The sequence below is a fragment of the Sapajus apella genome, unplaced genomic scaffold, assembly GCF_009761245.1.
Source record: "Sapajus apella isolate SASKATOON/1434 unplaced genomic scaffold, GSC_monkey_1.0 scaffold84, whole genome shotgun sequence".
Classification (NCBI taxonomy): domain Eukaryota; kingdom Metazoa; phylum Chordata; class Mammalia; order Primates; family Cebidae; genus Sapajus; species Sapajus apella.
This window is the reverse complement of record NW_022437024.1, coordinates 7,483,860-7,507,833: the sequence shown is the minus strand read 5'-3', so window position 1 is coordinate 7,507,833 and position 23,974 is coordinate 7,483,860. Positions and strand designations below refer to the sequence as shown.

The following is a 23,974-nucleotide window of genomic DNA, read 5'->3' as shown; positions in this document are numbered from 1 at the left end:
AAAAAAAAAAAAAAAAAAAAAAAAAACAGTACTGGTAATTCTCTTCTGGTTTGAATATGAGAATCCTAGAAATCATTTTAAGAGTGGTATTAACAGTCTACATATTTTAGTTAATTGCTAACTTATAAAGCTATTATAAAAGGCAGATTATTTCACAATAATAGAAATGAGGATGTATGATTCAGACATTAAACAATTTTCTTTTTTTTAAGTTTAAGGGTTTTATTATCAAACTCTTATGAAATATTTTCAAAACCATACATTATCATGGCACAGACTATAGCCTACTTTTGTTTTTACTGCACAAAAGTAAAGGTTGAAACTTCTATAACAAAGAAACAGTTGCTGAACTACTTTGCATATGTAATATGAAATCACTGTGTGAAATAAGAATACTACTGCAGCAATAAAAATTTATTGGTTTTATACAGCTTGAGGTCAAGCAAAAGGTACATTATCAAGTAGATCTGTCTTATGATTTTATTTTTTTGAAACAGTCTCACTCTGTTGCTCAAGCTGGAGTGCAGTAGCGTGACTGAGGTTCACTGCAACCTCCACTTCCAGGGTTCAAGTGATTCTGTTTCAGACTCCCAAGTAGCGGAATTACAGGCACCCACCATCATGCTCAGCTAATTTTTGTATTTTTAGTAGAGACACGCTTTCACCACGTTGGCCAGGCTGATCTTGATCTCCTGACCTCAGGTGATCCTCCTGCCTTGCCCTCCCAAAGTGTTGGGATTACAGGTGTGAGCCACCACACCCAGCCAGATGCATATGAGGCCGGGTGCAGTGGCTCAAGCCTGTAATCCCAGCACTTTGGGAGGCCGAGGCGGGTGGATCACGAGGTCAAGAGATCGAGACCATCCTGGTCAACACGTTGAAACCCCGTCTCTACTAAAAAAAAAATACAAAAAATTAGCTGGGCACGGTGGCGTGTGCCTGTAATCCCAGCAACTCAGGAGGCTGGGGCAGGAGAATTGCCTGAACCCGGGAGGCGGAGGTTGCGGTGAGCCGAGATCGCACCATTGCACTCCAGCCTGGGTAACAAGAGCGAAACTCCGTCTCAAAAAAAAAAAAAAAAAAGCATATTATGGTCAATTTAAAATGCACTACCTATTTTTTCCGACACTGAACTTAAAACAAATTAATGAAAGAGTGGAAAATTCAAAATAAGGGTAAGAGATAATTCTTTTTCTTTAAGATGGACTCAGGATAGGTAGATAGCTTTCACTGATGTAGATGTGGAATAAATTATTTCAGGAAAAAAAAATTCCCAAACATCTTATGAAAACGTATACAACTGTACTTCAAGATATGCTGCTATTTACTCACTGCCAAAGACAAGTTTTATTTGAAATCTTATTTTTGTAATTAAACCCTAATTAGCCATCAAAAAAAGGTTAGTGCATAATAACCTTTCAAAGTCAAACTGAAACCACAAAAATTTTGCCACAAGACTTCAAGAATTACCTATTTCTTTTTCTTTCTTTCCTTTTTTTTTGGAGATGGAGTCTTGCCCTGTTGCCCAGGCTGGAGTGCAGTGGCGCTGTCTCCACTCACTGCAATCTTTGCCTCCTGGGTTCAAGGGATTCTCCTGCCCCAGCCTCCCAAGTAGCTGGGATTACAGGCATGTGCCTGGCTAACTTTTTTTTTTTTTTTTTTTTTAGTAGAGACGAGGTTTTGCCACGTTGGCCACGCTGGTCTGGAACTCCTGACCTCTGGGGATCTGCCTGCCTCAACCTGAAGCGCCAGAATTATAGGCATGAGCCACCATACCTGGCCAGATTATCTATTTCAAATGCTCATTTCCAGATGGAACTATAAGAAGGTTGTCATGTCAAAAACAAGCCCATAAGTAGATCCATCGTGTTGGAAGATTTTAATATTTAGGATATTCTTGCCACAATAACATGCAATCAGTGCATTTCCTACAATCAGTGCAATTCCTATTACAGCAATGAATATAAGTGAACTTAATAAAGGAGATCATACGACATGAACAATCCATTCCTGCTGTAGATGCATGCAGCTTTTCATTTTTGTTATGAAGCAGCACCAATAGTAAAACTGCTTGGTTACTCAGTCAGATTTCACCATGATAAGAATTGCTTACGTCGTACAATTTTCTAAATGCTTTTTGATGTAAATAATATCAATAACGGGAGATTTGTAACCATTTATAACTCAGAGCTATATAATTCAGGTTTGAGATGAACAAATACAGCATTCAGAAATCACACAAAGGGATGACACTGAGGCATGTATACAGCTGAATTCCCATAGAGGCAATATTCAGTCACTCATATCCACGTCTTCTTCAGGATGATCGTTCCCATTCACTCTGGATTCTCTTGGTGAATCACCAGTTCCTTTTTCCACAGAACATTCCTTTGTTCTAGGAGAACTTAGGGGAACTTCTATTGCTTTCTTCTCTCCTTTTTTTTCTCTCTCACTGTTCCTTTTCATCATAATCCTGTGTAACTTTTACATCTGTATCATGCTCTGATTTTCTTTCCCAGTCCTTTTCCTTATCTTTACTCTTCTTCATGCTTGTTGATTGTTCTCTTTCATCCCCACTTCTTTATCTTTCTTCTTATTTTTTGTCTCTCAGGGGATGGTGAGCAAGACAGTTTTGTTTTAGGAGACCGAGGCTTTTTAGGAGATCTTGTTCCACTCCTGCTCTTCGTCGTCGTCTCTCTCTGCTTGCACTTCTGGAATGTCTGGCTGTGCTCTACCTTTTTGGTGGTGTTTTAGAACCTTCCTTTTCTTTGTCTTCTCTTCGTTTCTTTTTTTTTTATGTGCTCCTCGACCTTCTACCTCTCTCTGGAAGAAGATCTTCTCCGTCTTGGGCTTTTGGATCATCACTGATTCCTAGACTTAGAGTGTGAACACCCTCTTGATCTGCTTCCTGACTACCTAGCAGATGAAGTCCTCCTCCTCCTAGAACGTGATCTTGATCTTGAATGCCTTCTTTTTTCTTCTTCCTCTATAGCAGCAGAATTAGGGACTGTGCTTCCTGTACTCTTTTCATAGCTTCCATTTTTTTTTTTTTTTTGAGACAGTTTTGCTCTTGTTGACCAGGTTGGAGTGCAATGGCATGATCTATGCTCACTGCAACTTCCACCGCCTGGGTTCAAGTGATTCTCCTACCTCAGTTTCCCAAATATTTGGGATTACAGGCATGCACCGCCATGCCCAGCTAATTTGGAATTTTTAGTAGAGACGGGGCTTCACCATGTTGTTCAGGCTGGTCTCCCCAAACTCCTGACCTCAAGTGATCCACCCACCTCAGCCTCCCAAAGTGATGGGATTACAGGCCTGAGCCACCGTGCCTGGCCGCTTCCTTTATTTCCTTACTAGCGGTATCCAATTTCATACAGCCAGTGCTCGACTTACGACCACGATTGGTTCTGACAGACCGGTAGTAACACGATTTGGTCGTAAGTTGAGTAGGCTATATGCACGCGGAGATGGTTGTGCTGCCGGAAGCTGGTCCGCACTGTCGTACGCCCAGCTGGGCAACGTTTGCGCTGCCAGACGCGGAGCAGTTGTGGCTATGGATTGTGGTCGGAAAGTTGAATGGTAGTTAAGTTGCATAGGTCGCAAGTTGATCAATACCTGTACTTGGTTAAACAAGACCAGCAGCTACATGATTCAACTTGGGAATCAACAGTACTCCTAAGCTTCAGCAATCGATTTGTGGCAAGAGACTGAGAGTTCAGGTTTGCTCCAGGAAGCCCAAGTGCAGCAGGGCAGGATCAAGAGTAGGAGTCCCCAAAGCAGCCAGTGGAACAGCGCCAGTCTGAGTAAGTGCGTTAGGAGTGGGCAAGAGCTCACCATGCAGAACACTTGCCATTGCATTAGCTGGTGCCAACAGGGACAAAGACTTAACCTTATCAAGAATAAGTCCTTCGGCATACGGTAGGCCATCAAAGCTCTGTCAGGAATACAGTGTTTGTCAGACATTGTGCCACAACTGCTGAGTCTGGATCATGGAACTTAACGAGATGAGACTGGCAAAGGTGAATCATCCAGCGGGAAAAGGCGCGATTCGTCCATCTTGCCTAGAAAACCGAGAGTCCGCATCTGCTCAGAGCTAGCACTCGGGGAGACATTAGTCACCTATTACCTCGGTGTCACTGCCACCACCTCCGCCACTTGGCCCACCGCTGAGGCCCGGGCCCGCCATGCTGGGGACGAGGGTAGTGTTGCTCAGGGTACTGCTCACGTTCTTGCTCCTGCTTTAACACATCAAACACAACAAACGGTGGGGAGGGGATGAGAAACCAGTTCGCGGGAGGAGGGTGTCCGATGCTACAGCTTCTGCAGCTACTGCCACTAACTGCGTTTCTCTGCCCCGACGCACGCCGCGGGCATGGGGAAAACAGCGCGTGAGCTGGAGACGCGAGAAGACCACCGCCCCCACATCGCCTCCAAGCCCAGAGTTTTCATAATTAACTTCACCTATAAATATGAAAACATACGTGGAAACATCTTGGAAATGCACTTAGGTAATGCCAGTGTATTTCTGTTTACAACAAAAACATATTTTTACTTGAAATTTTTAAGCCCAAATGACTAGAAAAACTATTTAGAAAATCTGATACTTAATCCTGGCCTCTTTATCAGTTTTGAGGTCTGCTGGGCAAATATGAATAACTATTTTTTTAGACGGAGTCTTGCACTGTCGCCTGGCTGGAGTGCAAGGGTGCTATCTCGCTCGGGTCACTGTAACCTCCGCCTCCTGGGCTGAGACAATCCTTCTGCCTCAGCCTCCCGAGTGACTAGGACCACAGGCCTGCACCACCATGCCTGTCTACTTTTTTGTATTTTTAGTAGAGACGAGGTTTCACCACGTTAGCCAGGCTGGTCTCGAAAGCCTGGTTTCAGGTGATCCGCCTGCCTTGTCTTCCCAAAGTGCTGGGATTCCAGGTGTGAGCCACCGCGCCCAGCCAGTTACTCTTTTTCTTAAGACAAAAGGTCTTGGCCGTGCGCGCTGGTTCATGCCTGCAGTTCCAGCCCTTCAGGAGGGCGAGGCAGGTGGATCACTTGAGGCCAGGAGTTGGAGACCAGGAGAGCAACATGGCGAAACCTCGTCTCTACAAAAAAGCAGCCGGGCATGGTGGTGCAGGCCTGTGATCCCAGTTACTCGGGTGGCTGAGGCCGAAGGAAGTTAAGGCTGCAGTGAGCCATGATTGCCACTGCACTACAGCCTGGGTGAGAAAGCCAGACCCTGTCTCCAACAACAACAACAAAACAACAAAGCTGCAAGAAAGGATACTATTTAAAAAAAAAAAAAGAAAAACAAAACAAGAAAAAAAAGACGGCTGGGCGTGGTGGCTCACGCCTGTAATCTTTGGGAGGCCGAGGCAGGCGGATCGCGAGGTCAGGAGATCAAGACCAGCCTGACCAACAAGGTGAAACCCCGTTTCTACTAAAAATACAAAAAAAATTAGCCAGGCATGGTGGTGCATGCCTGTAATCCCAGCTACTTGGGAGGCTGAGGCAAGAGAATCGCTTGAACCGGGAGGTTGCAGTGAACCGAGACTGTGCCACTGCACTCCAGCCTGGGCGACAGAGGGAGACTCCATCTAAAAAAAAAAAAAAAAAAAAAGAAAAAAAAATCTAGACCGGTAAAGTAAGTATGATTTTTCCTGTGATCTGCATCTCATTTACAGAAGGGGAAACCCTTGCTCAAGCTGTCTTGTAACTTAGTTTACTTGAGTCTGAATTCCGTGCTAATAGCTCCTTTTTCTTGAACAGTCTGGGTGGATACAGGGCAAAGCTTCTGTCCTTCACTATTAACTAAGAAGACCCATCTCTTGCTGTCATTTTCCATTTACGTGGAAAAGGGACTTTTTCCTGAGTTCTTGACTTCTTCAGAAAAGACTTTTTAAGTTGGGAATCTGTCTTAACAAAAGCAAAAAACCCCAGAGGGTAATCACATAAGACTCCATTTCTCAAGAACGTCCTCCTGTGTCTACATCAATAAAGTCTTAAAATGTGCAGCAAAACTTAAAAGCTAAAGAATTTGACATGCCCAGGATAAAGGCTTTAGGGAATGGGGAGGGGGGGAGGTCTTTATAAATAGGTCATTTAGATAACAACAATGTAAATTTGCCTTCCACTCTCTCCCTAGGCACATCTGAAAGTCCAAGAACCTGAGATTGAAGGGTGTGACTACCTACTGAAAACGCTCTTTGTTTAACAGGAAGCAGGGAAATTTGAAGTGACTTCAGTAATAGAAGAATGTAAATAAGTCCCTTTATAACTGAAGGGGTTATTGAGATTACTTCAGAAGTTTTAAAGCAATTTGAATAAATTATCTATGCTATATGTTTTTCCTTTAAGTAAAACTTGAAAAAATTACTATTGTTATAAAGATACAGCTAGACTATATTTCCCCCCCTTTTTTTTTTTTTCAAATATACCTGTAGTATATTTGAAAGCAAACTTTGAAGGCCTGGGCTAATGCCATTCCAATTAATTTACTTATATTTGGCTATGGATAAATTTTACAGATCTGATTTTTTTTTTTTTTTTTTTTTTACTTCAGTAGCTTAATATATTTTCCTTGTTTAATGGCCTTTTTCTAATCATTGTTCCTTTAATTTCAAGCAAGGCTACTACTATGTTTATTCCTGGCATCCACAGGAAACAGAAAATATTAAAAGAACGCAAGATCAATTAAAAAAATATTTTACTATGAACATAAGGTTTGAAACTGTCCTTTGCAAATATTTTAAGGATACACTAAAATCTACATTTTTAAGGGACAAAACATTCCCAAAGTGAAAATCTTATATCTCTGTTAGTCAAAAAGGTACTTGTTCTTGGCATGGATAAATCTACTCTAGAATATATTTGAATTTTAAATCAAAATTAAAATAACTTCTAGATACAAGGATCTAGATTTTGTTAATGGTTAACTGTGTTCTTATGAAGTTACAAATAGCACTGAGTAGCTGAATTACCACCATTAATTCAAAGATTTATCAACTTATGTTTCAACAACATAATGACACCTATTCGTCCATTTTAGAAATGTTTTTCACATTTATATTCAACTTATTTCCTTCCAGGTCTTGAAAATAATTCAGGAATTCTACATCGTAGGCACTAGCATAGTGCCTTACACTGAGTTCCACAAATCTTTGCAGAATGAATAAACTTGCTGAAAAATGTACATAAAATTAAGATAGAGGCAAAACCTACTGTAAAATTAAGCCAAAAGCAAAGCCTGCTATGAGTTACTTTCGTAATTTTGTAACTACAAAATATTTATAATAATTTATAAATAAAAATAGAACTGTATAACTATTTTGCATTTGAGAAAAGGTAGGGAAATTTTGTTTTCACTTTGCTACCTTGTTAGAACCATAGCCAGAAGCTGATATTCCTCAGGTAACAGAGATAGCAGCCTGAAACTCTATGAACAGACTAACCCATTAAATTTGAAAGAAGTTAAAATTTTTTAAAAATGAAAGAAAATCCATGAATACAAGATTTCTTATCCTAGCTTTGATTTTGGGCAAGTCATGGAATCTGATTAAATGGGGATAAAGGTAAGTGGTCCGTATGCTGAAGAGCCTGTGCATGTGAAACAAGTGGGATGTTGCAGAAGATAGTGGTTTCTGAACTGTAAGGTGAGACTTACACAGTAGGGTTGAACAGGCACTACACACCCATGCAGAGAAGGCAGTGCTTTGGAAGTATCTGAGAAATGGTGAGTCACTGGCTGGAGAAATGGGTTTATGGGGGAGGCATTACTTCCCAAGTTGTGACGTCCTGATGGTAGACCGAAGGCTTACATGATAAAGAGACTTTTTTTGTAGGGCAAAAGGAGTTTGTGAAATTTCCTGAGTTGGCTAAAAGATGTAATGTGGCAGGACCTTAGCAATTGAACATAATTTCAATTTCAGCAGTCACGGACTTCCCATTTACTGAGAGGTTACTAGTTCCTCTTACTGTGTTTATAGATATTACCTCAATTAATCCTCAACAACCCTAAAAGGTTCACATTACTACTCTTATAAATGTTAGAATGGTGGCTTACAGGCGTATAGTTAAGGAACTTATTATCCAAAGGCAGGAAAATTAAGATGAGACACATCCAGGACTATTATACAATAAAATGAGATACACAACAAAATCTAGATGTGAGACCAAGAATATTGCTATGTGTATGCAAAGATTCAGGAAAAGCATTACAGAGGATACATTCCCAAGATTTGCTGACTAAAGGGTATTGAGGGATCTCGCATACAAAGGTGTTATGATAGTCTTTGTTTTCTTGACCAAACACCATGCCAACATGTAATCAGCTAAAAAAAAAAATCTGTTCAGATAGTTCTATGGAATCTCATGATTTTTTGGTTTTCAGTAAAACTGTTTTTAAAGTACATTTGATTCCAGTTTAAAGTTATCAGTTTAACTTTAATCCATGCTGATGTTGGGCAGACAAGATTTTAGAAGAACACTATACAATTCCAGGCACCTGTCTGACTTAATTCTGCCATTTTCACAAATTTGGAAAATCTCCATCATTACAGTGAGGCAGTGGCAGGCAGGATGCCAAGGCGGCTTGTCATACCTTAGGTCCTTCCAGGTAGTCTGCCACTTGTTTTTCTTCTTGATGATCAGTCAGACTGTGAAAGACTGGTGTCAGGCTGTTCCAGCCATAGCCTATAGAGGAGACTGGGCCTCACTTTCTCTGTGTGTTATCCTCTTTTCCCTTGGGGGTTTTAAGGTGCCAGCCTTAAGTTCCACGTCTAAGCCAACAGTAAAGCAAGAGTGCTGATGGCTCTCCAAGCCCAGTGAGCTCTTTCTCAAGGATGATGTATTCAATAAATGTTTGTGATATGACCAAAGTTAATAGTAACAGATACTCTGAACCATGTTTTTCTTTGCTTTAGCTTTTTGGTCAGGGACTTGAAGGATAAAGATGACAAGCTTTGGGCTGGGCGTGGTGGCTCATGGCTGCAATCCCAACACTTTGAGAGGCTGAGGTGGGTGCATTACCTGAGGTTAAGAGTTTAAGACCAGCCTGGCCAACATCATCTCTAATAAAAATACAAAATTAGCTGGGTGTGGTGGTGGGCACCTGTAATCCCAGTTTCTCAGGAGGCTGGGGCAGGAGAATCGTTTGAACCCGGGAGGCTGAGGTTGCAGTGAGCTGAGACTGCGCCACTGCACACCAGCCTGGGCAACAGAGTGAGACTGTGTCTCAAAAAAAAAAGATGACAAAAGATGTTTTTCGTACCTTGAGGACGTGCTGAAGGCAGAAACTCCAAATGGATATCTCCGCAGGCAACTAGAGGTACACATAACTGAAACTGTGGAGAGATGCTTTGGACAGCTCTTCTGCCCCTCTCCACAACTTTTGTTTCAGCTATTGTTGAGTCAACCACTTTGTGTATGGGAACTCCATGTATGCATAACCTCAAGGTGGCGGTGAGTTAGTCTCACAGGGCAATCCTTAATGGAGGATGGGAGCCAGTCAAATGCTTCCTACTTCTATTGTTCACCTGGGTAATTCTGCAGTGTTTCTACTTATTTGTTAACAGGCAACTGTCCGATAAGGCCCAAGTTGCCCATGGCAGTTGATAAAATATCCCTTCCTTCCTTGTTTACTCTCTTCTCTCGTAGCTTGATATCATTTCCCAAAAGAAATTCCCTGCAAATGAGCCCACATCAAGAAAGCCCACACTACAGACTCTGCTCTCTGGGAGAAACCCACCAAGGTTAGAGATGAAGACTCACACAGTTACAGCTAGTAAAATGACGAATAGATGAAGATGAATTCTCAGTTTGGAGAACACCAAGAAACAGAGGTCTTCCCCAGTTAGCACTAAGATAGGTTAAAAAAATACATATAGCTAAAAATAGGACAGATTAATTACTAGTAAGAACAGACCCATGATAATAATATATGCACGATCAGGCCAATTTATGAGACACATTTTAAATTCTTTTCTTTTTTTTGAGACAGAGTCTTGCTCCTCGCTCTGTTGCCCAGGCTGGAGTGCAGTGGCGCGATCTTGGCTCACTACAACCTCTGCCTCCCGGGTTCAAGTGATTCTCCTGCCTGAGCCTCCCAAGTAGCTTGAACTACAGGCACATGCCACCATGCCCAGCTACGTTTTTGTATTTTTAGTAGAGATGGGATTTCACTGTGTTAGCCAGGATGGTTTCAATCTCCTGACCTCGTGATCTGCCCACCTCAGCCTCCTAAAGTGCTAGGATTACAGGCGTGAGCCACCACGCCCGGCTGCATTTTAAATTCTAATCTAATCCATTAAGTCTTAGAGTTTTGCCATTATTTCATATCCTGTTCAAGAATTTTTTGGGTTTCATCTCTGTCCCTCCTGCCCATCTTCTTTTTTATTTTTGGACAGAGTGCAGTCATGTGATCTTGGTTCACTCTGCTTCCCTGGTTCAAGCAATTCTCCTGCCTCAGCCTCCTGAGTAGTGAGTGGTACGAACCACCATGCTGGCTAATTTTTTGTATTTTTAGTAGAGACGGGGTTTCCCCATGTTGGCCAGGCTGGTCTCGAACTCCTGACCTCAGGTGATCCACCTGCCTCGGCCTCCCAAAGTGCTGGAATTACAGGCATGAGCCACGGCGCCCCGCCACATTGAATACATTTTTAAGAGAGTTGTTTTCTTCAATGTGGATAGGGTTTGTGATATTGTTAGTCTAGTCTTCAGATATAGCGCAGAGTAAAATACTGTGCTTCATGGCCTGGCTTGGGAATCTAACCACCAGGGATACTATTAAAAATGCTTCATAACCAGTAGGGTAAAGGAGCCAAAACAACCAGTATGCTCTTTCTGTATCTTACAACCAAATATTATCAAATGGTTTGGCTACAATCAGCTCCCCTGGAAACCTGTTACTCTTGTTTCAAACAAATGACTTATACCTGGCTCTGTGGAACCTTTTAGGGACTCCTAATAATAAAATGCTTGCTCAGTAAGGCAGCTTATGCTTGATCTGCCCTGTTCTGATAAAAAAAAATTTTTTTTTCCCCAAAATTTTCTCTTTCCCTCATAAATAACAACCAGCCACTATGGCACTGTCAAAGAACTGCAACAGTATACTTCATTCTTCAGGGAAGGAGACCCTGCTTTAACTGCTGATAATCTGAAATTTACTTCCAACCTCATGGCAAGTATACAGGAAGGGCAACACTTTGTTTATGGCTTCCTCCACCCCTTTTATATTCTGTTAGGCAGAAAAATAAACATGGGAAAAGCTAATAAAAGTTTAATCTATTCAGTATATGCATTTTAGGATGAAGTTAGCAAGTTTCACTTAACTATAACCAAAAGTATCTCCAATATTCAGCAACAACTAAGCTGAATGAGAAGAAAATGAGTTACTGATGTACTGTGTATTTAATTCATTCTCTACATAGAGCACGGATGAGATATATAAGGAATATAGTTGGGATTACTCTATGTATACAGTAATGCTATCTTAAAATTCACAAAAATGACGAACCAGGGCTAGTCTTACATAAATGTGGACTTCGAATAATATACAAACTGGGATATGGAAGCATACACAAACTGTAATAGTGTACTTCATAATGAAACAAAAAACTGAAGAAAATTCTACCATGTAGTTAGTATAGATATATATGTATTATTTTTTTTTAAGACAGAGTTTCACTCTGTCGCCCAGGCTGGAGTGCAGTGGTGCAGTCTTGGCTCACTGCAACCTCCGCCTTGCAGGTTCAAGTAATTCTCCTGTCTCAGCCCCCTGAGTAGCTGGGATTACAGGTGCCAACTTAATTTTTAAAAATTTTTAAAATTTTTGGTAGAGACGGGGTTTCATCGTGTTGGCCAGGCTGGTCTCAAAATCCTGACCTCAAGTGATCCGTCTGCCTCTGCCTACCAAAGTGCTGGGATTACAGGCATAAGCCACTGTGCCCAGCCACGCTATTGTTATTTTTAAACCACTTCGATACATGGTTCATCCTCATAAATGGTGATAATGAGAACCAAACTATTTTGTTGAAGTTACAGGCACAAGAAATCAAGATTTTTGGATTGACTGTTTAATATGTAAATCTTTAGACTTTCAGATAAGGTAATTTTATTTTTTATTTGTTATTAAACAGTCCAGCAGCATCAGAATTGAGCTGACCTCTGAAGCAACTCTTGAGACTACTCTTTGGATCTTTTTTGTGAATAGTGACAGGGATTAACATAATTTAAATAAATTACAGTTTTGCTTTTGATTATTGTAATGCCTCACAAGGGGCAGGAGGAAAACTGGATTTTGTTGCTGGTCTTAGGTTATTCTGATGATCTATTAGGGAAGGCAGACTAAGCTTGAGAATAGATAAGTACATGTTTATTTGTTATGATATATAGTATAAAATGTGACCAGAGCCTTTTCCTCTTTCAGATTTTATAATTTACTTTCAAATTTGTGGTTATATAAAACTTATGAATCAATTCATAAACCCAGGGAGCCAATAATGCCCACAAAAACAACAGACCTGGTAATCTAAAATGTTATGTTACTGGCAGTAACAAGATTAAAAGCTGGAAATGTTTGAGCTGAATGAAAAATTTTATTAAAACTCAAAGTTATCAATAACTATTTTTATATGATTTAATAGCCATAACTACTGATATAAAATATAGAACAGTTCAAAACTAAGTAATTTCATTTATATTAAATGCAATTATTTGAAATCATAAATTTTTAATGCAATTATTTAAAGAGAGATTTTCTTTAGGAAACCTTAAAGATATATACATTTAAGCATATCTGAGTTTCTGGGCAAAGTCTCCACCATGTTTTCACATGCTATCTAATCATTACCTAAAAATGGCCCAATTTTTGCTATCAAAATAGTCTTATTTCAAACACAAAATATAATTCAAACAATTCTGTAATCCTTCTCATTAACACAAAATTGAAAAATTGAATAATTTTTTTTTTTAACTGCAGGTAAACTACTGGAAAAGCTTTGGTGACATGTTGAGAGAATAGAGATCAGTAACATGGTGGGATGTTTAGAAGTCACTGGTAGGACAAGCATGAAGCAGTAGAAAAGGTTCAACAAAGCCTGCTTAGAGAGGAGTGACGGGAATGAGCCTCAACGGGATAGGTAAAGGAATAAAACACAATCTCGACCCGGGAAAGTGATTGAGGAAGGGCTTCTTAGCAAATGGTGGTGTTTTTGATGTATTTACCTGTCCCCTCTAAATTTTTCTGAAGTTCTGTGTCTCCGCAATTCCAGCTTTGATTCAAAGAGGTCAGTAATAAATTATAGTAAGCCACAAGGTTTCTTTTCTGAGATGCCGGATAACTTCAAATTCATATTTATAACATTGTTTTCTAAACCTAATTTTTAATATCCCACTATTTTTTAGGACTATCTGTAGCTCTAAATACAAAGGAGTTTTTGTTTTTGTTTTTTTGAGACGGAGTTTCGCTCTTGTTACCCAGGCTGGAGTGCAATGGCGCGATCTTGGCTCACTGCAACCTCCGCCTCCTGGGTTCAGGCGATTCTCCTGCCTCAGCCTCCTGAGTAGCTGGGATTACAGGCACGCGCCACCATGCCCAGCTAATTTTTTGTATTTTTAATAGAGATGGGGTTTCACCATGTTGACCAGGATGGTCTCGATCTCTTGACCTCGTGATCCACCCGCCTCGGCCTCCCAAAGTGCTGGGATTACAGGCGTGAGCCACTACGCCCGCCTTTTTTTTTTATTTCCCATGTATCTTAGCAGCTTTCTGGTAGTACAGAATTTGAAGGAAGATGTAGTTTTCTATTTTATTAGCTAACATGTCTTTATTAGACTGCTTTCAAAATGCATAATATACACTGGGGTTAAATTTCAATAGCCTCAATCTCTGGATTGAAGTTCTGAAATTTGGATACATGAAATAATTATTTTTTAAAGCATTCCAATGGGGCAAAGTGATGACGAAAATATTCTGTGGAAAATATATAAATTTTATACTAACAAAACTATGTTACTTTTAAAAATTAAAATAAGAAAAATGATTTAACACTTTTCAAAGGGTTATCCTAATGTAAAATCCCTCTTTAAATACAACTAATTTAAAGTAGCACATTACTATTTTGTTTCAAACAGACAAATATAAATATGCAAGCATTTGTCTTACAACATTTTCTATAGTAACCTCTTTATTTGATAAAATATTTAAGTTTGGACATTTTGAAACAAGCTAGAATAAGTTTTAGCTTAATTTACATGAAAAAATGCATTCAATGAAAGAAACTATGTCTTGTAACAAAAAGATTCCTATCAAATTAAAAATTAATAGAGCATTTTATAAAAACTAAAATATGGGAGAGGAGAGAGTCACTCCTTGTTCATTGCCACTTTTTAAAAATTTTGAGACAAAAGTCTCACTCTGTTGCCCAGGTTGGAGTGCAGTGGCACGACCTCGGTTCACTGCAATCTCCGCCTCCAGGGTTCAAGTGATTCTCCTGCCTTAGCCTCTCAAGTAGCTGGGATTACAGGTGTGCACCACCATGCCTGGCTAATTTTTGTATTTTCAATAGACATGGGGTTTTGCCATGTTGGCCAGGCTGGTCTCAAATTCTTGACCTCAGGTGATCCACACACCTCAGCCTCCCAAAGGCTGGGATTACAGGCGTGAACCACCATGCCCGGCCCATTGCAACTTTCAGTTTTGAACATTCACCTCAACAAGCCACACCTGGTATCACCGCTGAGCTAATGCTAGGAACTGTAGGTCACTATAAAACTGGCTCCACATAAGTTGGCAAAAACCAAACACTGGAAGTACACAGCAAACAGGGAATAAGGACAGGCAACTAAAAATCACCTCCACTATACACGTCACCCATCTTCCTTTCTTCTTTCCTTCCTACCCCCCCACTTCTCTTTTTTTTTTTTTTTCCTTTTGAGACAGTCTTGCTCTGTCACCCTGGCTGGAGTGCAGTGGTGCGACATCTTGGCTCACGGCAACCTCTGCCTCCTGGGTTCAAGCAATTCTTGTGCCTCAGCCTCCTGTGTAACTGGGATTTCAGATGTTCACTGTGACGCCCGGCTAATTTTTGTATTTTTAATACAGACAGGTTCCTCCATGTTGGCCAGGCTGGTCTGAAATTCGTGGCCTCCAGTGATCTGCCTACCTTGGCCTCCCAAAGTGCTGGGATTACAGGCGTGAGCCATTGTATCTGGCCGACTTTGCTCATCTTTAGACCCCTCTTTGGGAAAACAGAGCATACTACATTCACCCTCCATCTTGCCTTCCAACAAGACAATTCACAGCTTGGTGTCTGCTCCTTTAATTAGGTCAACTCCAAGCTAAGATAAGCCTCAATGAGTAGGTGTTTTAATGGGATAAGAAGGAAGTCTAGAGAATTTAGGCTCTCAATTTTAGGTGACCCAGCATTTATATCCCCCTTTACCTCCAAACCTGTCCTTTTTCCCTGTTTATTATGGAATTCCTGAATTCACCTGGTCAAGGATTTCATATTCTGTCACTTGTAAAAGTCATGTCATTAATTCAAAGTGACTGAAATAGCTGAGTAAGCTGGAAAACCATACTATATTTAAGAAGTTCCATTAAGCAGTAAAAAGTAAGAAAATCTCTACGAATCCCACCTGATGATCCAAATATATGGTGTTCCTTTGGAGATGATGTGAAAGAATTTCATTCTAGTAGGCACCAATTAAGAAAAAAGGGATAGAGAAAGAGGATGTGGAATTCAAGAAAAGGTCAATTTTGAAATAAGAAAAACAGGTAATTTACTATAACCTATTATATCACAGTATACAACAATTTTTGTGCACATGCTCCCCTGTAAATGGTACCGATGACATATAAAATTATAAAATTATATTTTGTTTTGTAAGAAATTAAGTATACATGCATATGAACAATGAACTATTAAGCAGAAAAATTCCTTAAAATGGCTTTAGCAAACTGTTAGAACTTCTACGTTATTTCCTGTAATATAGTACTACTTCTTTCAATAAGATGTTTCTTATATAACCTGAGCTACAAACCCTTTGAGAAATGGTTATGAGTTCATTCATTAAAAATAGAAGACATTTAAAAATTAATCTTTAACATTTCAAAGGCAGTATTATTAAAGCTATAATGAATTTCCAATTCATTGTTTTACTAGAAATTATAGGACTTCTCAATATTTGTTTTACCAGATGTGGAAGTCATAGTATTCAGTGAATAACAACATGAAGTTAATGCATACATGAAGTATTACATGCATTTCCTTCCTCAAAACCAAAGACAGTGGGTGAGCGGGTGGATAGAAGGCTAAGAAGAAATGCACCCTACCTGTATTTTCTTTCAGTAATGTATAAATAAGCAGAATTCTCAAAGGGTTAATAGGAGATTCTAAGGTTGTCACCATGATGGTATGGGCTCATGCTCAATACTAATGATACTGATCATACTAACTAATGAGTGGTTCAAAATAAGTGATGATGGCAGACAACACAGACAGATCTCTCAATAGCTGACCTTTGGGCTGTGGGCCTCAAGCTTTAGCTGCATGAGCTGTGCTAACGTATGCTCCCGGATACTACTCAGTTCGGCTTGTTGCCGTCTCAGCTTTATTAGCAGCAGTGTAAGCTCCTCTGGCTGAAGGAGTACAATTTAAGAATCCAAACAGTGGAAAACAGATTAATTGTTGTCTTAAGTGACAGATATTAAACCAATATTTCTTGGCAAGTTTCCTCTTATGGTTGACATCAAACATAGTGCCTAGGCACTATGATGATAGGTCCTACATAAATGCATAGATATCTAGAGAAATAGAAGGAACAGTGTTACTTTAAAAGATACAGCAAAACAACAGTATATTAAGGCATTTTCTCGAACTCATGAGAATATTTAAATGTCCAGTACAAAAATGCACAATGCCAAAAAGCCATTAGAAAGGTTTGTACATAAGTGCTGCTAAAAAATTATCAAAAGATATTTTAGTAAGATGTCTAAAAAATTACACCTTTTCTAGCAATAGCACAAATACCTGCATGTCCAACTTTCTAACAGAAAGTACATAAAATAATTAAAATTAATGTAGGCTGGGCACAGTGGATCACGCCTGTAATCCCAGCACTTTGGGAGGTTGAGGCGGGTGGATCATGAGGTCAGGAGTTCGAGACCAGCCTCACCGACACGGTGAAACCCCGTCTCTACTAAAGACACGAAAAATTAGCTGGGCATGGTGGCGCATGGCTATAATCCCAGCTACTTGGGAGGTTGAGGCAGGAGAATTGCTTGAACCCAGGAGTCAGAGGTTGTAGTGAGCCGAGACCGTGCCACTGCACTTCAGCCTGGGCAACAGGGCGAGACTCTGTCTTAAAATAAATACATAAATAAAATAAAATAAATTAAATGTAAAACTTGGATATCTTCACATTTTTAAACTCGGTATCTGGGTTCAATTAATCACTTCCCAGTTTTATTCTGAGATGACAATGTTAATGTTTTCATAGCATTTTTTATGACCGAAAGATCAGTTTTTTTTTTTTTTTTTTTTGAGACAGAGTTTCGCTCTTGTTACCCAGGCTGGAGTGCAATGGCGCGATCTCGGCTCACCGCAACCTCCGCCTCCTGGGTTCAGGCAATTCTCCTGCCTCAGCCTCCTGAGTAGCTGGGATTACAGGCACGCGCCACCATGCCCAGCTACAGTTTTATTTTTTAATTAAAAGAGAAAGTTTCCATGGGCACATAAACCCTCCTTCTTCGCTCTGGGAAAAGCAGATAACTTGTTTTTGGATCCTGATTGGTGACTATGATCCAAAGAAAAAAAAAAAACCAACAAATTTTCAATGGTGGATGAAATTCCTTAAAATGGGCCAGTTTGATATACTTTTCTTAGAAATACAGTAAAGTATGGGCATTGGCAGTCTTACAGCCCATAAAGTATTACTTGGTACATCTCTGAGCTTTGTTATGATTAAAAAATGAAAGTGGGCCAAAGGGAGACTCTCCTCACTTGAGTGCTACAATGTACTCTTAGAACTTCCAGGCTAAAAAGCTATTTCTGAGATTGGTTTGTTTTGCCTACACCACAGCGTTGCACTAGCTCTCTTCTGTTCTGTTTATTTGCTATTGCTATTTATTTCCCTATAATTCTTTTCAAAAACAAATCATTTTTAATTGGTATCTTAAATCATATTAAAAATTATTGCCTTCAGACAGAAAAAGCGTTAGTAGAAGTAAACTATGGTTACTATTGGATTCCTTAGATAAAACTGGATATACACAGGTGAGACAACAGTCTTTTACTGCATAATAAACGGTCAAACAATGTTTGGTGTGTGAGATTTAAAGAATAAGCCACGTAAGAGTAAAAGAACAGCTGCTTTTGCTCTGATTCCAATCCTATCTCGTGACCTCATGATGCTAGATGATCCTTGTTTTATGATCATCATATCCAGCACCTGAAGTCTTGCCAGGGAGAAGGTAAGGTGGGGTAAGAGATTTAGGTATTCTAAGAACCCAGGGTGATACCACAAGAAATACTGAAACTCTGGTTTATTATTTATGGAGTTAAAAACATTAAGAGATCTTCAAAAGGATGAAAGATCCTTTATTTAGATTTTGAGGTCAAACAATAACTTTATTTAGATTTTGAGGTCAAATAAAGAGGCACATTTGACCAAAGAAAGTAGGAGGTGGGAAATAAATTTTATGCTACATTTCCACTAGAGGGAGTAAGGAGGAGAGAAACATTTGTGGTATGATATTAGCATTTACTTTATGATTAATGCCTATTTGTCAGGTCAAAAATCTAATGTTTTAAAATTCCAACATTTAAAAGGTCTTCGTTTTAATCAAGTAATATTTATAATCTTTGACAAATAAACTGCAAGTAGCTTAAAGCAAGGAAATACTTCCTTTTATCTAAACATGTAAAAGATAAAACAATGTTCTTACAAAACACATAAGATGAATTTGTTTTGATTACTACAGAAGAGAATTTTAAATAATGAATGGGTGCTAAAATCACACCTTTACAGAAACTATCTACTGACAATAAAGCCAGTGCCCTGATAAAAAAAAATAAATTAAATAAAAAAAAAAATTAAAGTGAGGAAAAGTCATCTTTTTTTTTTTGAGACGGAGTTTCACTCTTGTTACCCAGGCTGGAGTGCAATGGCGCAATCTCGGCTCACCGCAACCTCCGCCTCCTGGGTTCAGGCAATTCTCCTGCCTCAGCCTCCTGAGTAGCTGGGATTACAGGCACGCGCCACCATGCCCAGCTGATTTTTTGTATTTTTAGTAGAGACGGGGTTTCACCATGTTGACCAGGATGGTCTCGATCTCTCGACCTCGTGATCCACCCGCCTCGGCCTCCCAAAGTGCTGGGATTACAGGCGTGAGCCACTGCGCCCGGCCAAAAGTCATCTTTTCTCTTTAACTAGAACAGTGTTCTTTCCAATGGAACATAACACTGATAATGAAATGATAATGGTAAATGCTTCCGTTGACCGAATGTTTGTCACAGTCTTCTTTTTCTGCTGATACGTAAATCAGTTTATTAACTGTTAATCTTTAGATTAACTCTAAAGAAGTTAATCTAAAAATTCACAGGGAAAACATAATACACCATAGTTTGACCACAAATAGCTGCTTGCTGGATTTGTTCACTAATGAATGACTGTAATTTCTGTTTTAATAAGGGAATTAACAAAGAAATCCATCTACCTCATACAATAAAGTTTCTTCTTTTTTTTTTTTTTTGAGACAGTCTAGCTCTGTCACCCAGGCTGGAGTGTAATGGTGTGTTGGCTCACTGTAACCTCCACCTCCCGAGTTCAAGTGATTCTCCTGCCTCAGACTCCCAAGTAGCTGGGATTACAGGCATGTGCCACCATGCCTGCTAATTCTGTATTTTTAGTAGAGACGGGGTTCACCATGTTGGCCAGGCTGGTCTCGATCTCCTGACCTCAGGCTATCCACCTGCCTCAGCCTTCCAAAGTGCTGGGATTATAGGCATGAACCACCACACCCGGCCATAAAATTTCAAAATATAATCTTTTATTTAGGCAGTCAGACACTTAGGAAAAGGTATCCACTAAAACACTAAAATGGCTACATGATTCCAAATTCTTCTGATGAACATCTCTTGCACAAAAGCAGTAGTTTTTTCTTTGGGAGACACCTCTGAAAATCCAAACTTAAAAAACTACGTTAGATATGTATCTTCTGTGCAGCACATAAATAAAACATGGTATGGTAAATAAAGATATTACTCACCGTTTTCCCTTGGAGGCTCTGGGGACTAACAGACTGTAAAGTCAGGCCAGCTGGCACTGACCTTCTGTCAGGCACATAGACATGCTAGGAAAGTAAAGGCACAATGTAATTCTGTGGTAAAGTTTTTTTTTTTCTTGTCAATGTCAGCAAGGACAAATCTTAAATTCATATTATGAAATACCATTTCAAATTGCTATTAGTGCCTATGAAAGATAATAGAGACTAAAATTTCTGTTTCATAAAATACTGATGTGGGGCTGGGCGCGGTGGCTCATATCTGTAATCCCGGCACTTTGGGAGGCCAAGATGGGAACACTTGAGGTCAGGAGTTTGAGACCAGCCTGGCCAACATGGTGAGATCCCCGTCTCTACTAAACATACAAAACATTAGCCAGGCATGGTGATGTGCGCTTGTAATCCCAGTTACTTGGGAGGCTGAAGTGGGAGAATTGCTTGAACCCAGGAGGCAGAGGTTGCAGTAGGCCGAGACAGTGCCAATGCTCTCCAGCCTGGGCAACAGAGTGAGACTGTCTCAAAAATACAAAAACAACAACCAAAAAAACAAAAACAACAACAACGACAAAAAAAACAAAAACAGATGTGGATGGACAGAGTAATTCTTTGTTTTGTTTTGAGGCAGAGTCTCACTCTGTGGCCCATGCTGGAGTGTAATGGCACAATGTCAGCTCACTGCAACCTCCACTTCCCAGGTTCAAAAGATTCTCCTACCTCAGTCTCTCAAGTAGCTGGGATTACAGGTGCATACCAACATGCGTGGCTAATTTTTGTACTTTTAGTAGAGACAGGGTTTCATCATGTTGGCCAGGCTGGTCTCTCCTGGCCTCAAGAGTTCTGCCTACCTTGGCCTCTCAAAGTGCTTGGATTACAAGCATGAGCCACAGTGCCCAGCCTGAACAGAGTAATTCTATGGCCTGGTTTAGAGGTTCTCTAAAACTCTTTGGCTTCAGGATCCCTTTAAATTTTTAAAAAGAAAATTTAGTGGCACGAGTGGCATTGTTTTATATTTTTGCAAATCTTTAATGTATACCTGCATTCTTGTATCTGCTTCTGTATTTAATCTGTTGTGATAATCTCTTTTAGTAGAAGTATGTGAAAAAAAATCTACCCTCAATATATATAGTTGTAAAAAGGAAGAGAACTTTAATAGTTTCTCTTGATAATTATAGATGTTCATCTTTGACATTGCGCTATAGCTCAAAAAAGTGGTACTTCGTTTTTTAAAGGTTAGTGTGGTATCCAAAACCTTATCAATGAACTTTTGATACTCTGTTACATAAAATATCCACTGGTCTATTTGTACTTCAAGTGAATCTTGCAATATCAAACACTGGTCATCTGGAAAAAATTGGTTCAGTGAGTTATGAAATGTTCCAAATGTTGACATACGTTAGTATACAATATAAAAAATCACTAATGTTAATATCACCACCAATCTCTAAGCACCGGAAAGCTGTCAAGTTCAGAGTGGCAGATACATGATTTCCAAAATTCTATTTTTTGCTTGAAAACTCCAATGTTGTCATCAGTGACAAATACTGTCAGTTGTTTTCCTTGAAGTGACAGGATAGCATTCACTTTGAGAAAATGTGTCTATCAAATACCGTGTCTGAATATTGATAGTTGCCTTTTGTTCAAGTAAAAACGTGTTTTTTTTCACAAAAAAAAAGGAGCTAATTCAGCTTGCAACTCAATCACATTTTTCTGTGAGACAACCATTAGCACTTTGGTATGCCACAGAAATGCTCTGTGCATTTACCATTTCATCACAAGTAATAGTAAAAGAATATGTAACAAAAGGTTAAGGTTCAATAAAATTATTTTCTACTGTTTCATGAACGAGATTTATAAGTGAACCTGATACTTTTTCACTTGAAGTGTGTGGCAGTGAAAGACACAATGACCACCAGTATAGTCTGGAGCCACTGCCTTGATTTATGCTAAGGTGCCAGAAATTATACTCACCATAGCAAATGGGAACAAAATGAATAATGCCTGATTATGATTATAAAAATAGTTCTGACTCCCTGAAAGGGTCATGGGGAGGGAACTCCCACAGGGGTCCATGAACTACACTTTGTGAACCACTGATCTAGAACAAGGAAGAGGATAGGATAGTTTGAAAGAAGAATTTAGCAATTTTGGAGAAGTCTTTTAGGAGTAGCAGTAGTAGATAGTTGGGAATTGGATAGAGAATATAGATTCATCTCATATTTGCTGTTGAAACAGATGATATATTATGGGTAAGAACATGAAAAATACTATTAACCACAAGAGCATGTAATTTAGAGCCACTTGTTATACCACACACTGTATTAGATCAAATTTTTCTTATATATTGTTACTATTTTTATCAATCATGATTTAGTCTTTAAGTACAAAGTGAGGAAACATGAACTTTGTTACAATGGAGTTCTAAGTGAGCCTTTTTTTGAGGCAAATTAAAGCTTTCTTCAAAGGAAAATTCCTGATTAATTTATTAATTTCCTTTTTTTTTTTTTGGTGATGGAGTCTCGCTCTGTCAACCAGGCTGGAGTGCAGTGGCACAATCTTGGCTCACTGCAACCTTTGCCTCCTGGCTTCACGGAATCCTCCTGTCTTAGCTTCCTGAGTAGCTGGGATTACAGGTGTGAGCCACCATGCCTAGCTAATTTTTATATTTTTAGTAGAGACAGGGTTTCACCATGTTGGTCAGGCTGGTCTCGAACTCCTGATCTCGTGATCCACCCGCCTCAGCCTCCCAAAGTGTTGGGAATAAAGGCGTGAGCCACCATGCCTGGCCTAATTTATTAATTTCTAACAAATGCTTATTTGTGGAAATATCAAGCAAATGCTTTATGTAATAATGCAGCTGAAAGATTCAGCCTGTCACAAGGATAAGCATTTAAAAATAGTATAAAGCAATAACCTATTATTATTATTTTATTTTCTTTACCCTTATCTTCCTATGACTAAAACAATTATTATTATTTTTTAAGTCAGAGTCTTGCTCTGTTGCCGAGGCTGGGGTGCAGTGGCACAAGCACAGCTTACTACAGCCTCAGTCTCCCATGTTCAAGTGATCCTATGGCCTTGGCTTACCAAAATGTTGGGATTACAGGCATGAGTCACTATGGCTGGCCAAGAAATTCTTAAGTATGAAAAAAAAGAGCACCTTAGAATAGACATTAAGGAACTGGCTGTGTACTAGCTGACTAATCAAAACCACTGCTTTACAATTATGAAAAGCTGACTGATACAACACACACTGACTTCGCTTCAAATAAGCTATATTAAGCAATGCTTAAACTAACTTAATGTACAAAGTAAAACATGATCTCCTTTTTAAAAAATGTATACATAACATTATGCTCCTCTAATATTAAATTGAGTGTTTAAGGATATATTTCATTATGTCATATATTCAGTTGGTTAGAAGATAGTTAACACTTTTATCCTCAAGAACAACAGAATGAACTTGATATAAAATTGCCAGAAGAGGATAGGTATAGAATTCGCAAGTGTATGAAAAGCCAGTAAAAATGCATCTGGTCTAGAGAAGGCACAGTGGCTCATGTCTGTAATCCCAGTACTTTGGGAAGCCGAGGCCAGTGGATCACTTGAGGTGAGGAGTTCAAGACCAGCCTGGGCAACATGGTGAAACTCCGTCTCTACTGAAAATACAAAACTTAGCCGTCATGGTGGTACGTGCCT

General features: G+C 39.5%; 1 protein-coding gene and 1 pseudogene across 28 annotated transcripts in view; both read right to left on the bottom strand.

The window, feature by feature from the left end:
* Positions 1-23,974, bottom strand: part of PLEKHA5 (pleckstrin homology domain containing A5) — a 241,678-nt gene that overhangs the window by 61,615 nt on the left and 156,089 nt on the right. For 18 of the 28 annotated variants that reach the window (XR_004261487.1, XR_004261485.1, XR_004261486.1 and 15 more), the window contains 3 exons: positions 20,264-20,347; positions 16,514-16,633; positions 15,631-15,684 (listed from right to left, as the gene is read on the bottom strand). Coding sequence is in view for 25 of the 28 variants with exons in the window: in XM_032253799.1 (XP_032109690.1) it covers positions 15,631-15,684; positions 16,514-16,633; positions 20,264-20,347 (258 nt within the window). In the remaining 3 variants the exon portion in view is untranslated. Of the gene's footprint in view, positions 1-15,630; positions 15,685-16,513; positions 16,799-20,263; positions 20,348-23,974 lie in introns of those variants that run through there. The other 10 variants (XM_032253786.1, XM_032253792.1, XM_032253788.1 and 7 more) reach the window with 4 other exon arrangements.
* LOC116533772 lies at positions 1,697-5,839 on the bottom strand (annotated as a pseudogene).